The sequence below is a fragment of the Bombus vancouverensis genome, chromosome 14, assembly GCF_051014615.1.
Source record: "Bombus vancouverensis nearcticus chromosome 14, iyBomVanc1_principal, whole genome shotgun sequence".
In the NCBI taxonomy this organism is placed as follows: Eukaryota; Metazoa; Arthropoda; class Insecta; order Hymenoptera; family Apidae; genus Bombus; species Bombus vancouverensis.
In genome coordinates this window covers 5,200,406-5,215,609 of record NC_134924.1, presented here as the reverse complement: position 1 = coordinate 5,215,609, position 15,204 = coordinate 5,200,406, and the positions used below count along the sequence as shown (strand labels likewise).

Sequence of the window (15,204 nt, the reverse complement as noted above, 5' to 3'; positions counted from 1 at the left end):
TTGTATAAAGAATACTGAAGAGAGTGAAATTAAACGAATCTATGTGGTTTTTAGTTTGTAAAGTATATTATTCGTTGGCATGCTGAGACTGAACTGCATGGAGAGCTTGCGGAACAAGTAGAAACACTAGAATGATGCTGTCATCTGATTGGCGGAGGTCTGGCTAAAAAAAGCGCGCTTCTACTTACGGTACTGGTATCCAGCATTTACTGGAAGATTCAAAACTATTTGGGAACTAAATCTTTTTGATTCACATATGTTTTAAATTAAAAGAAATAATTGCTTCCGTTTTATTACTATAAATTTTTATTGTGACCTTAAAAGATCTTCCTATACAGGTCAAGTTAGGAATGCAGATTTAGGGAAACAGTTCTCTGATTGGGTAAACGGTTGGCCTCTAGCGTCCAAAGTAATGATCTAGACGTATTAATAACGACACACGAATAAAGGAATTTCCGATCTTTATTGAGCTATATAAATAAACGAACACAGTATGAGTCTAATATTTACACCCATGATATACATACATTTAACGCAACGATATCCTCGGCGTTTCGTTCTCGAGCCAGGACATTTTTGCGTTGGTGGCTTCGATAAGTTCGAGGTGAAACAGAGAGACCCGCGAGAAGATCAGATTGTTCTAAATAAAAACTATTATTTTTCGACGACCGACCGAATTCCATTTTTTTAATTTTTTAAAATAAAATCCGTATTGTGGCTACACGTTACATCCTATGTTGTGGGATCGATATCGCATGATGTCCACAAAGAAGGAAGTACCGTTTGCAATTTATTCGGTCGACCGTCAATTCTGGCAGTCGCGATGTATCTCATATTCAAAGAATAAATATCTCATCGAAATATGAAGGGGATTACGTAGACGTGACTTGGATCATGACTATATTCGCGCACGGAATAAGAGCGATCTACGCGACGAACTCTTGATCTTTTCTATGTACCGACGACCACATCCGAGGTAGACGTACTCTCTTGCGCTTCGGCTATGTCCTTCTTCTTCTCTTCCTGTTCTACGCCCGATATCACATACACTGGTTGCTGGTACGCGAGGAAGTGCTGATCCGCCGCCAAATTTTTTGATGGATCTTTCATTTTCATCTAAAATAAATATTTTTTTATCGCTATTAAATATACTGAATTAGTAACTAATTACATAATAATTTTTTATTGCTAACTATTATTTAAATCTGTTATTCTTTAAGAAAAAATTTATCATTATGGAATTATTAGATATCTGCTTTTTAAAAAAATGATAAATAATAATAGAAAATTACAACTACTTATTTAAATAAAATTGAGAGTGTACCTTTTTACGGTATAACATCAATAAAATCAGCAAACTGCTAATTATGAAAGCGCTTCCAGCAGCCAAAACCAAGGTAGCAGTTTGATAAACGGGCGTTTCCACTTCTGTGAGGATTTCTCGTTGTTCTAATGCTACAATTCTACTCTGCATAGCTATTGGAGGAGATCTGTGTGTGAAACGAGAAGTGGTTGCGTCCGCGAATGATCCCAACATGGATAATTTCTGTATTCTGGTTAATTCTTCCAGATGGAATGCTATGTCTACTTTGTTCGGTCCTATTACTTCGAAACTAAGTATGGCTGAGTCTTGATTGATTTCTACTCGCACGTCGTTCTTTATTCTGGCGCCTAGATCATGTAGTAGATCCTCTGCTTGTCTGGTCAGTATAGCCTCGTCAGCGCCGAGGAATCGACCGGGGAAACGTAGAGTTACTTCGACAGCTTCTACTGGAGTTGGCACTAAAGAAATTTACAAAAATTTATCAGATATTTATTTCAATATATATTATTTATATTATCGAATTATATATATATATTATTACACTGTTATTTTGTATGCATTTATGACATATTAAAATCTTTTTTTAATTGCATTCGTTAAAAAATATAAATTTGCATAAACATCCATACTCTACATATTAGATAAATAATATTTGTATTATACATGTTAAACCAAGTTTTAGTTCTCATTGATCGACTATCATAAACTGACTCTACCTGAAATTGACAAAATGACTCAATACAAATATATGAAAGATATCGTATCTTACAGCAAATATTCGTTCCTTTCAGGAACGGTTCTGAGCCAATGAGTTGATTGCCTGCCTCGTCGACACACCAGCATGTGTCCCCAGCACACTGCGTCGGCTCGAACCTGCCCTGACGATCGCAAATTGCCGGGACGTGGCCTTTATCCTTCATCGCCTGACATCTTGTGCCTAACACCATCCCGATTTGCTTCTCGTCAGTTTCTAAGTTAATTAGAGCGTTCTCCATGAACGCTTGAATTTCACGGTCGATTTCTTGAACTGCCGGCCCTCTGCCTCCCCGTCTTGCTTGCCTAAAGTTACACTTGGGCTCTGCTCCTCTGGTAAGCGAACCTTTCACAGGTTGACCCTTTCTGTTGACACACCAGCAAACACCAACATGCTCCAAACACTGTATAGACTCCCACATGCCATTTTCCGGGTCACATCTGGGCAAGAAAGTTGGTTGCTTCAGCCTTTGAGACGTTTTCAAGTTCTTCTCTCTAAGTCTTTCACATTGTGATAATACAGGGCACACGGTATCGCATACTAAGCGGCTGGAGAAATCATTGTGACCCAGAGTACACTCGAATTTCCTCCTACATTCGTTATGTTCTGGGTCAAAGTACCATCTCTCAGTTTCATTTAAACCCATTCCTAAATTACAGGGTACTTTTCGTGGTGGTTCAAAACAAACTTCGCGAGGTTTGGGACAGCATACAGCGTATTCATCCAGAGGAGACAGTTCACATTTGTGTGTGGATGGACAATGTTGACCATGTGGTCCGCAAATTGCTGGGGAACCATTTTGATCTAGTAAAGGAGACCCATTTGGACAAGGATTATCTTTCTTAGGCAAACAGACTGGTACAGGCGGACACGGTGGTACGCTACAGGCTACTTCGACCATTCTACAAGCCTCGTTTTCTCCCCGACAAGTCACGCTCTTGCAGGGATCTCGACAGGAACACATTGGACAACCACTATCAGGATCTAGTTCGAATCCATCGGCACAATCAAGCTTGCAATCGATCTCTGGACATCTGAGCGGCGTGTTACACTTTGGTACCACTCCCTCGAGAACACGAGTGCCTGCAGCCTCTCTGCCCTCCTTGTCCACGCACCAGCACATTCTATTGTGACATTGAACCGGCTCGAATGCTCCACTAGCATCGCATCTCGGGATATAAATCCTTCTGGCTGGTTCCCCTGACTCTCTGGCCGCATGTTCTGCCACTGCACGTGCGTGTTGGCAAGCTGTGGCCATCACAGGAGCTACACACTGCGTCCCACAACCTGTAGAACAGCACTTCTGCGTGGCAGAACATTCTTGATCATTACTACATTGTAGTTCGCAACTCGATGAACTTGGTACCAGATACGGGCACTGCCCTGGTTTCATAGCCAGACAAGCTGGAACAGCTGGACAGTGCTGTCCTGATCCACAATTCACGTCGACCATCGTACAGGTCTCATGTGGCCCACATGAGACATCTTTACAAGGATCGTGACAACGACATTGCTGACAACCAGTCGCATCTACTTCGTAGCCGTAAGGGCACCTTAAATTGCAGGAGAAAGATCCACAGAGTTTGAGAAGGTCGTTTATCTCTTTACAATCAGTGCTACGATTCACGCCGCTTTTTAGAACAACTCCGCGGTCGTTTACGCAGGAACAGGTACCATTGTGACATTGTAACGGTTTGTAGCTACCATCTTTCTCACATTGTGGTGGTGGAATCGCTAAAGACATATCTTCCCTGGTTCCTTCCATGCGGTCGTTGAATTCCCTCAAGTATTCACACACTGGAATAATTTAATAACATTATTTTACACAAGTAGAATTAAAGCCGAGAGGTATTAATTTTAGTTATTAAAAAATAGTATACGTAGGAACGTTCAACGTAAAAATATCAGTATGCCAATGATTTAGATTTCTTTTAAGTTTTAGTGGACATCTTACTGGTTTGTGGTTTTGTGGAATTGGCTGACGTCATGCAGCACACCGATTGTCCAGCTTCCGGTACAACGGTGCATTTGTAGCCTTGTGGACAAGTTTCGTTCTGAGAACAGGTTACAGCGTTCCGTTCGTTATCGATAAGGGGAGTTCCATAGACACAAGGACTCTGATAAGATTTCTTCGGTTTACACTCTGGTCTGGTTGGACAGAGAAAGTCTGGGCAACCGTCTTCACGATGCAGAACGCATTGTTCTCCAACCGGACACGGAAAACTGAGGAAGAAAACAGTTAGAAGCATAAGATGTTGTTATGAAATGTACTATATCTAAGTGAATGTAATTATACACTTACCCTTCACAAGGATTGTCGCATTCGCAAGTTGGACAACCGGAAGCATCGGTTTTAAATCCATATTGACAAACTTGAGCGCACTGTTGGGAAACACAAGACGCCGGAAGCGATCTTCCCTTCGTTATTGATTTGCAATCGACTTTATCTGCTGGTCCCATGGTTCCGGATATTTTTCGACCGTTATTATCCACGCACCAGCAAACCAGACCGTTCCTCGAGCATTGTCTACCTTCGTATCCTCCATCTACAAGTTTGAAAATATTAATAATGTTTATTTTATCAAATGATTATAAAAACATAGTTATTTACGATCTTCATAATCGATGCTGTTAAAATAATTCAAAAGGGATACCCAAATTCTTACATTTAATATATTTTTAACTCCCAAAGCATATCGACAAATTAAAAATGTTATGATACAATTGGTTTCCCAAAAATTCTCAAACGTATAATACAATAGAATCCCATTTCAATTACAAACATATTTGTGGAGGATGATTAGACGTGTTGGTATATCTATTGATGAGACCAGTGGATATTTGCTGTAGTCAAATATATTTAAAACTATTTGTAGTACAGAGTTGATCGTCGTTCGCTAAGTATCGCTCGTTATGCGTATACACGGTAATGAGTACGTTCGTTCGATGATATTCGCTCTAAGATTGCTCGATACTCACTAACTAATAACTGATCTAAAGAAAGACTGATTCTCTTAACGATGAAAGTTTAAATTCAACTTCGGTTGACGGTTGCACGTAGCGGCAATTATTTTGCCTGGAGTTTGTTTATCGCTACGTTTGGTACGTCAAGACAGTGTCAATGTCTCAAGGCAAAACAACAACATGAGTTGTTTTCGATTCGCATCGTCCTCTGACTCGTGTGCCGCTACATATTTATCTAACTAGGAATGTAAACTTATTATCTGAACCAGCAATAGTTGACACTGATGCAATCAGTATATTATTATTATATATACAAACTGTTTGTCTATGTGCATAAACTGTTTACTTATCCGCCAGCAGATCCAAACAAATATGATTCTATCGTAGAGTGTTATCTTTCACCAAACAGACTCTCTTTAATAACTAAGCCAAACCTAACTATTCGACTTAATCAAAGATTCCTATTCATCCTTAGATCCTCACCTTCCGTGCACTGAGGAACATATCCACGGCCCTGCCTCTCAGAAATACTCAGCATCTCCGCCAGCACACGGTCTCTGTGGCAAGCACTGAGCCCCTGTGGAACAGAGCAAACTCCTCCTCCACACTTCTCGCTCTTGCAACATTTCTGAGGACCTGGACACTCTAAGTCATGCTGACAGGAATTGCCACAAATAGCTGGCTCCTCCAATGGACACGTTCCTGGTCTCTTTAGATTAATGTTGGATGGACAACACACTCCGTATTCCTGTTTCGGTTCCACCAGGCAGCTATACATCGGCGGGCAGGTTGGTTTCCCTGGCGAGTCGCCGCAGAGGAATGGTCTCGGCGAGTCCGTGATTTGCAGCGGTTCACCGGCTGGGCAAATCGTCGACAGTGACTTCGCTTTGCGGCAGCTGGGAATTGGCGGGCACGGTGGACGGGCGCATGTTACATCAATCAACTCGCACGTTTGACTGGTCCCCGGACAGGCGACCCCGCGGCAAGGATCCCGACACTCGCATTTAGCGCAGCCAGTTTTCGGCTCGATCTGCGAGTGGAAATAACTAGTCAGCAGCTGCTACGGAGTATTGCATAAAGTCGAGATTTTGCTTCTCGTAAGAGGTCTTATGGGTACTTGTGTAGGAAGGGATTATTTTGGTATTTTCTTCTCTTGGTTCTATATCGTTGGTTATAAAGTAGGTGAAGGATGTGTATGCAATTAAGGATATTTATGCAACTTTATAAGTGGAACAAATGGAACCTAAAGAGGAATTTGTTCTTTTTACAGTGAATTGTTATTTGTGTATATTATATGTATTCATCTGTATATTTCTGCACCTTTGAACTCATAAATATATGAACATCCGTAATGCAGTTATTAGAGATAATTATACATGCTTCGTGTTCTTTACTTATATATCGTTGGTAATTAGCAATTATTTCTTAAATTTAATTTCTCGAAGTTCAATTACGCCAGTTTTTTAGAACAAGAATACGTGCTTATTTTTGTTAAAGAACTATAATTAAAGAACTCCGTTATACCACACACATCTTAACCGAAAATGTAACCAATTAAAAGAAGATCAGATACACGGGAGCATTATATTTCTAGATTTTTAGATCTTTTGTTTTATTTGAAGATCAAAAAAATCTTATTTATCGTATTTCTTAACTGATATTTCAAGATATATTTGAAAGTTTACCTCAAAGCCTAGTGGACAAAGCATTCGACAGCTATGTGCGGGACACTCGCGGGGATTGTCGCAATCGATCACATCCTTGGAGGATCCCCTAGTACCTGGAACTTCGGCACCGATTTCGTCCACGCACCAGCAGTTTTTCTCTCGCGGATCACATTGTATCCTCTCGAACTCGCCGGTCTCGTTATTGCACTTTGGTATAAATTGCGACGGTCCACGTGGACCAAGGGCGCGCGATCTTCTCACGGCTGCCTGCGCCAGCTGTTCACATCCTGTCAGCTCGCCGATGACGCATTTCGTGCCGCAAGCTGTCTTGCAGCAACGTTCCCCCGACGCCTGACACTGGAAGTCATTCTCGCAATTTGGCGCCCTTGCGGGACACACGTTCTGCTCCTCGAAGGCTGGGCATCGACCTATTGCTTTCAACGATGGCTCTGTAATACAAGCAATATGTGTACTTTGTGTCAAATATGATATATTTCCTAATATAAATGTCAAAGTATATGTAGTTTATGATTAAAGTATAATCATTTCGCCTCAATTATTATATTAACTGTGATAGTAGAAGTGCTAGAGATTTGATCGTCATATCTTTATTTTTTGTATATATTTTTTCTCACAGACTGAAGAAATTGGGTCCTGAAAAAGTTAGTCCATTCGTAGATAATTCAGGTATTTGGAAATTACATATTTCTACATTCTATTAGAGCCTCCTTAAGTTCATTTTAAGCAGTGATCTAAGAATCTTTCTATGTCAAAATTTACATTAAAAATTGACTCTTGGGAGGAGTCAATTTCGGCGGACTCAATATTCTCCTTCTCCTTCAAACTCTGCCGCCTCTTTCGATTAATACGCGAAAGAGATTATGAAGGAAAGAAAAATATTTCCTCGGCCCGGAATGTCTTCGAAACGGCGTAAAAAACGGCACACCTCGACACAAATTTATTCGAGCGTAACGGAACGAACATTCGGCGGATCTTAGCAACGGAATCATCATCATTATCATCATCGTTGTACCACGCGAAGAACGGAGCCAGTTTTATAGGTCAGAACATCGAGGCGATCTCACGGACAGCTCGCGTATGGATCTCGCGGAACAGCGCCGCTTTCGTTCTCAAGCACCAGCGTTGAAGTGCAGCGCGACGATAATAATAATAAAAATAGCCGGAGTCGAGCTAACGGTTCCTCACATCCTACTGCCACACTTACTACTCGCCTAACGTGCTACGAACACGTTTCCATCGACTTCCAGTAGCTTCCAGGACTGTGCTTCGCTCACAGGCACGTACCTGACTATCGAATTAGGGCTACGTACAGATACACTCACTAATATCATAAGTATATGAGTATATGTGGTCATAAGTATATACGTACGTATAAGAATATGACACTTAGCTGATTTGGTATTGTAACAACAATACGTGAATTTCACGAAAGTGTGCAAATTAACGATGACTCATATAGTAATTAGAAACAACACTTGCTATCTCTTTATCCATCAAGATATCACTTTAAATTACGTATTAAAAAACATTGCAATAATATATTTTAGACAGTCAATTATCCATTATATCCGTATATATTAATAAGTTTCGATGTTCAGTGGGATTATCTGTAATCAAATTAAACTTAATAAAATTCAATATATAGCATGTGTATGAAAGTTTTCTACAGTATGTGTTCAAATATTTTCACGAGCGTACGCGTATAATACCGTAGTAGTTAACAATTAAACTTTGCTATTAAAGTTCGCACACGACTCTCAATTATACCAAATGAGTGAAAAACATTGAAAGTTTCGAGTGGTTCCAATTCGGCGACTACAAACTTCATAGCAAGCCGTAGGCCGAACCACTGACAGACAAAAAGGAACAGAGTGTAGAATGGCCACGGAATTCGAATGCAACGGAGACGACTGCTCGATTAACAGCAAGTGCCTCCGGTCACGCGACCCTTTTTCTCGTTAACTCGACCAAGAACTTGCGTATACACGTCGAACGTGCTTCCACGGATCCTTTTTGCAGATAGCTGGGAACGTCTTGGGAGCCGTATTGGCTAAGTCGATGGTTGTTAAATCTTTCGAAGAGTGGGAAAAAGATCAGATAGTTTGAAAAGTTTGCTTCCGAAAATGTTACCCTGGGGCTGTTGAGGCTGGTTTACGTTGGAACAACCAGCAACAGTTGGAAGTGAGTTTCAAAGAGTTTTAAAGCATTTTGTAATACGAGATATATGTAGAGAACTTTTTTTTATCGATGTCTAAAGTTGGTAGAAAATCCGATCAATTGTAACTATAAAATAATTATGATTTAGAGAGATATCATGCTCGTATCAATATCAATACCAGACTCATTCGGTGTCTGGTAATTTGTTAAAATATTAATTTTAATTGCACTAGATCGTGATTTTATTAAACTTCATTATAATATCTATTCTAAAAAACCTCGAAGTATGAAGTCATCGATCGTTCGTGAGTCACTTTTATGACTCAGTATCTATTTTATTGTTTAGTTCAAAGATGAGAAATCTGGTTAAGTAAAACGATTTATAGAAGCCATACAGGGAAAGTATACGCACGATTACACTCGTCGAGAATATGGGATAGAAAAATACATGCGCTGCATGCCAATCGACTTTTTACTTTGACTCTCTATATACCACATACCACATTTTCACGCCGTTAAAGATTTCATAAAAGTCTAGTGAAATCTACGGCACATCCGATTACCCGAATTTCCGGTTCGTTGACCATCGTCCTCTTTTTTTACGCTCTATTATAATCATTTCGTTAATCCTCATCGCAACGAACTAGTTTCCCTATTACAACATTCTGACGATCGAATTCCGCGTTGTACAATTTAGATCATTTTAGAAAACTGTAACAGATCAATTTTCAACTCGGTATTTCTCTATTCTATACTACATCGATTTAATTTATTGATTTATACTTATTTATTAATAAATCCATTTTTCTTTCTAATTTGTTTAGACAGACGTATTTTGCCGTACAAAAACACAAAATTGTTCTACTTACAAAATTCATCTCCCTTTCATAGTCTTCAAGATATTTAAGGGGCCATATTTTCGAGCTCAAACTTTAAAAGCACATATCTTAAATTAAGAAATTAGATTTCGAAATTAGATTAGATTAAATTTAAAATATACGTAAATTATTTAATGCACAAGCAGTGTACATCGACTTCTGAAGTCGTTCGTATAACCATGAACGGTAGTGCATGTGTCATTGACTTCTTTCACCACAGAGTAGCACATCGCACATCATCAAATTTTTAAATTACCATTTCCTACCCACATAGTTCTATTTTCCCGAATGAAATTCTCTTTATCGCAAGAATTAATTATCCATTCATGCAAAATTCACAAATAAACCCTACTTCATTTCATTCTCAATGAATTCACTCATCCAACCTTTGTATTATACTATACATACGACTCAGCCGAATAACATATAAATGCTGATACGACGTGATTCCTTATGGAAAAATAATAAAAAAGCACAAAATAAAATTAGGTCGCTCTCGGCTTAATTTCCGAGAAAATCGGGTTTATAAATTTATCGAATACACTTGAGCATGATTAATTCCGGACTGGATAGAAGTAAATATCGACAGGAGGTCATCCTACGTGTTACGCCACGAGGCTTACCACAGGCTGTATCTTCTAACCGTCGTTCACGGTCCTACAGTGTCGCAGGCAGGTCGTCTTATCTGCCCGCCGGATCATATACAATGTATCGACGAGACTATAGTTGTCGCCAAGCAGCGAGCTCTAGAAACGTCGATTTTTGACCGTTACGTTTTTCACGCAAGAAGAGGCATACGTGATCATAGGCGCGAGCGGTGGCGTGACCCGAGCATAGTGGGGGTCGTCTTCCAAATGAGACAAAGGAATAATCGAAAGGGATCAGTTCCTTCTGACGAGTCAAACGTGACACATCGACAAATCTGACGAACAAACGAATTTATCTAGAGATATCGTAAAGTCGAGTCAACTTTCTGTAACATATTCATCATATTATTATAAAATATATTATTTTATGTTAACCTGTTAATACAGTGTTACATTTATTCAACCACCTCTGTTATCTTAACCGAAACAGGGGAACGACTATTTCGCGGCGTCGATTAACATAATCGTAGCGAGAATTTACGCCTCTCGCTGACGCGTTTTTCTAGCGACCGCGTCTCTCCGCGAACGGTCGTAACACTACGTGTGTCCGAAAGAAAGAAATTTGAAAATTAATTATACGCGTGTGCTGGGCCGATTCTTAATGAAATACGTTGAAACTTTATTTTCTTGAAAATAAAGCCTTCGAAGAAAAAATTGTTATTTCATATTTTCGACTTATTTTCACAAATAGAATGACCTCTTATCGATTATCTACTACTGTTCAATCCGGATTTAGCCGTGTTTAATTATACTTGATAAATTCTCAAATTCGATTTTTTTCGAAAACTAAGCCGAGAATGTAAAAATGTTGTTCCATATTTTTTCCTTATTTTCTTACAAGGAATCACGTCGTGCTCGTTTTTACATGCTATTACGGCTATATATATAGTATAGAATTCAATGGGGAACAAAAATATCTCAGGAATCTCTGTGGACGCGTAAACGATGAAGAAACAAGGAAGGGATCGGCAAGAATGTCAAAGAGGCAGAGGAAATGAAGAAACGCATTCTGATCAGCGAAGAGGAAGCGTGTTCATAAGAAAGGAAAGACGCAAAGGCGGACACAAGCGACGAGGTGGAGGAATGCAGAGTAGAATGCACTTTAACGGTGCGAGAGATTCAATCTGTTATTTGTTGTAGTATGCAAATCGTTTCACCGGCCTGATATTTATCGAGACGAGAAACCGATATCCTGTTGTAACACATTGCGAATCGATCGAAGTCTTCACCACCGTTCAACGTCCACTGTCCACTAGCAATTTCACCTGCTAATTAACGTCTCGTTAAGTGACATCGTTCATTTGCCTGGAGGACGTACCGTGGCTTACCGATGTATAATCGTCGACAAATAATTAACTCATCGATTAGGGGATCTCTCTCGTGTTTCGTCGAGATCTATATAGTATTAATATAGGTACCTTAACGTCGTCGATTTTTATAGCTAGTAGCATCCGACAAGTCAGTTTTAAAGTGATTTAAAGCACTCTTAAAGTATTAAGAATCAAACTTCTGGTAACCTAACGTTTTTTAGTTACAATTTATGTTATCGAATATACTATTTGGATCGTGTAGCATTGATTAATATTTTGTTGGACAAACATTCCGTTCGTCTTTAAAAAATACAAGAAGTATCTTACGACACGACGCGCGCGACGGTTGAATCTTTTATCCGAGTCAGGACGTTGTTCGATGAAATATGAAGCAGGATTTTAGATGCAACGTTACTTTAGAGAGAGCGTTGGTAACGTGAATACTAAAATATCCTCGACAATTTTGAAATGAATACGTCCATGAATCGTCATACATTACGAGTATTTCTACCTTTATCAATCTTACAATATTATTGTTTGTGCCCTCTATCATGAATAAATAAAATACACTGGCTTACGATAGTATCATTTGCGTTATGCAAAATATTTTGAAATTTCATTAGCGCTGTGACGAGACGCGATTGTCGCGATTATAAGTCACAAAGCATCAAACATGTAATTAACGCTAAAGCTAGCCCCATTGAATATCGAGGTCTGTTGAAATAGTGGATAATTGACTGTTTAAAATAATTTCACGATTTTTACGATATGCTTGCAAGAAATATCCGACAACTTCTATACTTCAATTTAATCGTGACAATTGTATCATGTTTGTGTACAAGGGTTCGAATAGTTTCGCGAGCCTGTGTACAAAAACACGGAAATATCTCCAGTTGACGAGGTGTTTGAAGGAGGATAAAGAGGATTAAGCCTCTCCTAAGGATGGGCTTGGCTTTTTCCGGTGGTTTTTCGCAATACCAAGGACGAATCTGTCGGTGAGAGGACGTCTCTCGAAATCCGATCACGTCTGTGGCGTAGCATTATATGTAGATGCACGCCCGTTTCAAGAGTTTGCCTTCCTTTTTTTAATTCTTTTTCTATCTCTTTCACAGCGTCACCCCGTGCACGTCGTCACCGCCTCGTTGGTCGAACGTGAACACAGCTACACAGGCCTCTATTGTTTGCTAATGGCCGCTCTTTCAATAATTCGGGACCAATCATTACAGGCGAACGAACCGCGGGGCTAGGGCGGGGAAATCGCTGGAAATAAAATAGAAGAAAAAAAAGGAGAAAAAGGGTTGGGGGAGGGGGACAAAAATAAAATAAACGACGTAGAAAAAAGATAGACGTACCTGCTGTGACCGACGATGACAAAGATAGTAGCAGCCAGCAGGTCGATGACACCCACACAACGGCGCAGGCAAGCCCACCGTTGCAGAAATCACGGCGCATCCTCAGCGCATCAAGTGATTTTTTAATCGGCTCGCTATATCTGAAATTGTCCAGAGAGGAAAAATATAATGAAACGATTTTAAACCGGTGATATGCGTTTGTCCGATAATTTTACGCGATCGCTCGATGTATAAAAAGACTGTACATACATAATACATACATGTATGTACGCACGTACGTTTAGCAAATCTCCAGCGCCTGAATATTTTATTCCCGGATAATCGTATCTATCGGTCTGATTACGCTTGAAAAATTGCTACTCGATAAAAAAAATATCATGCATCTAAATTCAATTTGAAATTTGAAATTCATATGTAATTTCAGCATGGTGCATCTGTTTGTTATTCATGTCAATGTTTCAGTGAGTTTCAATAGAACGAAACGTGAAATATCCGACTGCTTTTATTATTGTATGTGGTTAACGAGGATTCAAGAATTATTATCGAACTGAGAGAGTGTTTAGGTATTTAAAATTTTAATTGATTTAAAATTTTGCCACTTATATTACCATTTAGTAAACTAAAATATAACCAGCTTCGTGCAAATGCATGAAAAATTGTTGATAAATTAAAAACAGACGAACACAGGGATATAAAATTTACACTACAATTCAGAAAACCATACATTTTTGTTTATTTATACAACCGATTGATGAGCTACGATATGACAGGTTTTATATATGTATATTTCATCAAGTCCGCCGCTGATGGCCTATAATCAGAGTAATGCATATTGATTTTTTGAAGCTTCTTATTTAATTGGTTATTGAAGCAGTTTTTAATGGAGGAGCCTTGTGCTCCTTTTATCCAGGTAAAATGGGAAAGACTACATAGTTCGATAATATTAATGATAATAAACGAGGTTAAATTGAAAGGTAAGTACGGGCTAGACACGAATTTATTTTCCTATCGGGGTCAGAAAGCTGCCTGATCGTAAGCAGAGAGCTGATGGAGAAAATAATTAATCGGACCTTCAAATATTTCGAGGAGAGAAAGTTGGAGCGCGTGACGGAATCAAGATCCAAGGAGTAACACATTTTCTGTTTCCTCTTTCCGCGTGGAACCGTTACTATTAAAGTACCTTAAAGTTACGTTTCGCCGTTTCCGGGGCCAATAAAGCTCGGGATTATAGATCCGTAATGGAAAAAGTTTCTTCTTAGAAGCCGGAGGGAAGTCGCTCTGCCAATTGAAAGCAACAACCGGGCAGTTTTTCATTTTTCTTTGATACCTCTCCTCGTCGAAATTAAAGGGACGAAAAAGTTCGTATCGGCCGATGTGTTCGAAATTTAGGTGTATCTTGACTCGTATAGGAAAGAGTCAAGTGTTAAGGACGATTTTATTTTAGCACACTAATCTTATTAAATTCCGTTTTCTCACATTGTGATTATGGAAGGAAATCCGAAAATCTTGTGTGTATATATATATGTTTAACGTTGCTTATAGCAGAGATAATTAGCAACGCAGCACAGTTAACAGTCTATAATTTCAGATAGAATTTTGTAGATCTCACCATTTTTCAGCTGAAGTTCAACAATTTCGTTGTATCATTAGACAGTTTAGTGGCTTTTTTCTTATGATCATAGTTTCTGCACTCTACTATGATATGTTTAATAGACAATATCAGTTTGCATTGTTTGCAGATTTGCATTGAGGTTTATGCTTGTTGAGTAGACACGAACGAGTCAGTGCTGGGTGGCTGATCCTAATTCTGCTAATTGACAATTGAATTGTTGGATTAATCATGTTTGGAAATATTTGCCATCCCGTATCTCCATCAGCTTGCTCCATATATTTCCATGCATCTTATAGCTAATGTTCCTATGGAATGCTATTTTATGAAAGTATTTAAATAGTTTCTTGTATCATTGTATGTGACGTAGTTGATAACTTTTTATGTTCTCTTGTGTTAGCTGTTAGTTTTGCTGCCTTATCTGCTTGTTCGTTTCCTTGAATACCAATATATAGTGGTATTATATTTGTATTATTATATTGCAGTGTCACATTACAGTGCTATTACAGCGTATTGTTACA

The 15,204-nt window shown here is 39.1% G+C and overlaps 1 protein-coding gene across 2 annotated transcripts in view; it reads right to left on the bottom strand.

Annotated features, from left to right (window-relative positions):
* Positions 1-444: 444 nt before the first annotated feature.
* Positions 445-15,204, bottom strand: part of LOC117159334 (thyroglobulin) — a 34,465-nt gene continuing 19,705 nt past the window's right edge. For both annotated transcript variants that reach the window (XM_033339072.2, XM_033339073.2), the window contains 8 exons: positions 13,075-13,214; positions 6,728-7,158; positions 5,526-6,072; positions 4,381-4,624; positions 4,033-4,301; positions 2,094-3,875; positions 1,325-1,782; positions 445-1,116 (listed from right to left, as the gene is read on the bottom strand). In XM_033339072.2, the coding sequence (XP_033194963.2) occupies positions 952-1,116; positions 1,325-1,782; positions 2,094-3,875; positions 4,033-4,301; positions 4,381-4,624; positions 5,526-6,072; positions 6,728-7,158; positions 13,075-13,174 (3,996 nt within the window). In that variant the 5' untranslated portion in view covers positions 13,175-13,214 and the 3' untranslated portion in view covers positions 445-951. The remainder of the gene's footprint in view (positions 1,117-1,324; positions 1,783-2,093; positions 3,876-4,032; positions 4,302-4,380; positions 4,625-5,525; positions 6,073-6,727; positions 7,159-13,074; positions 13,215-15,204) is intronic.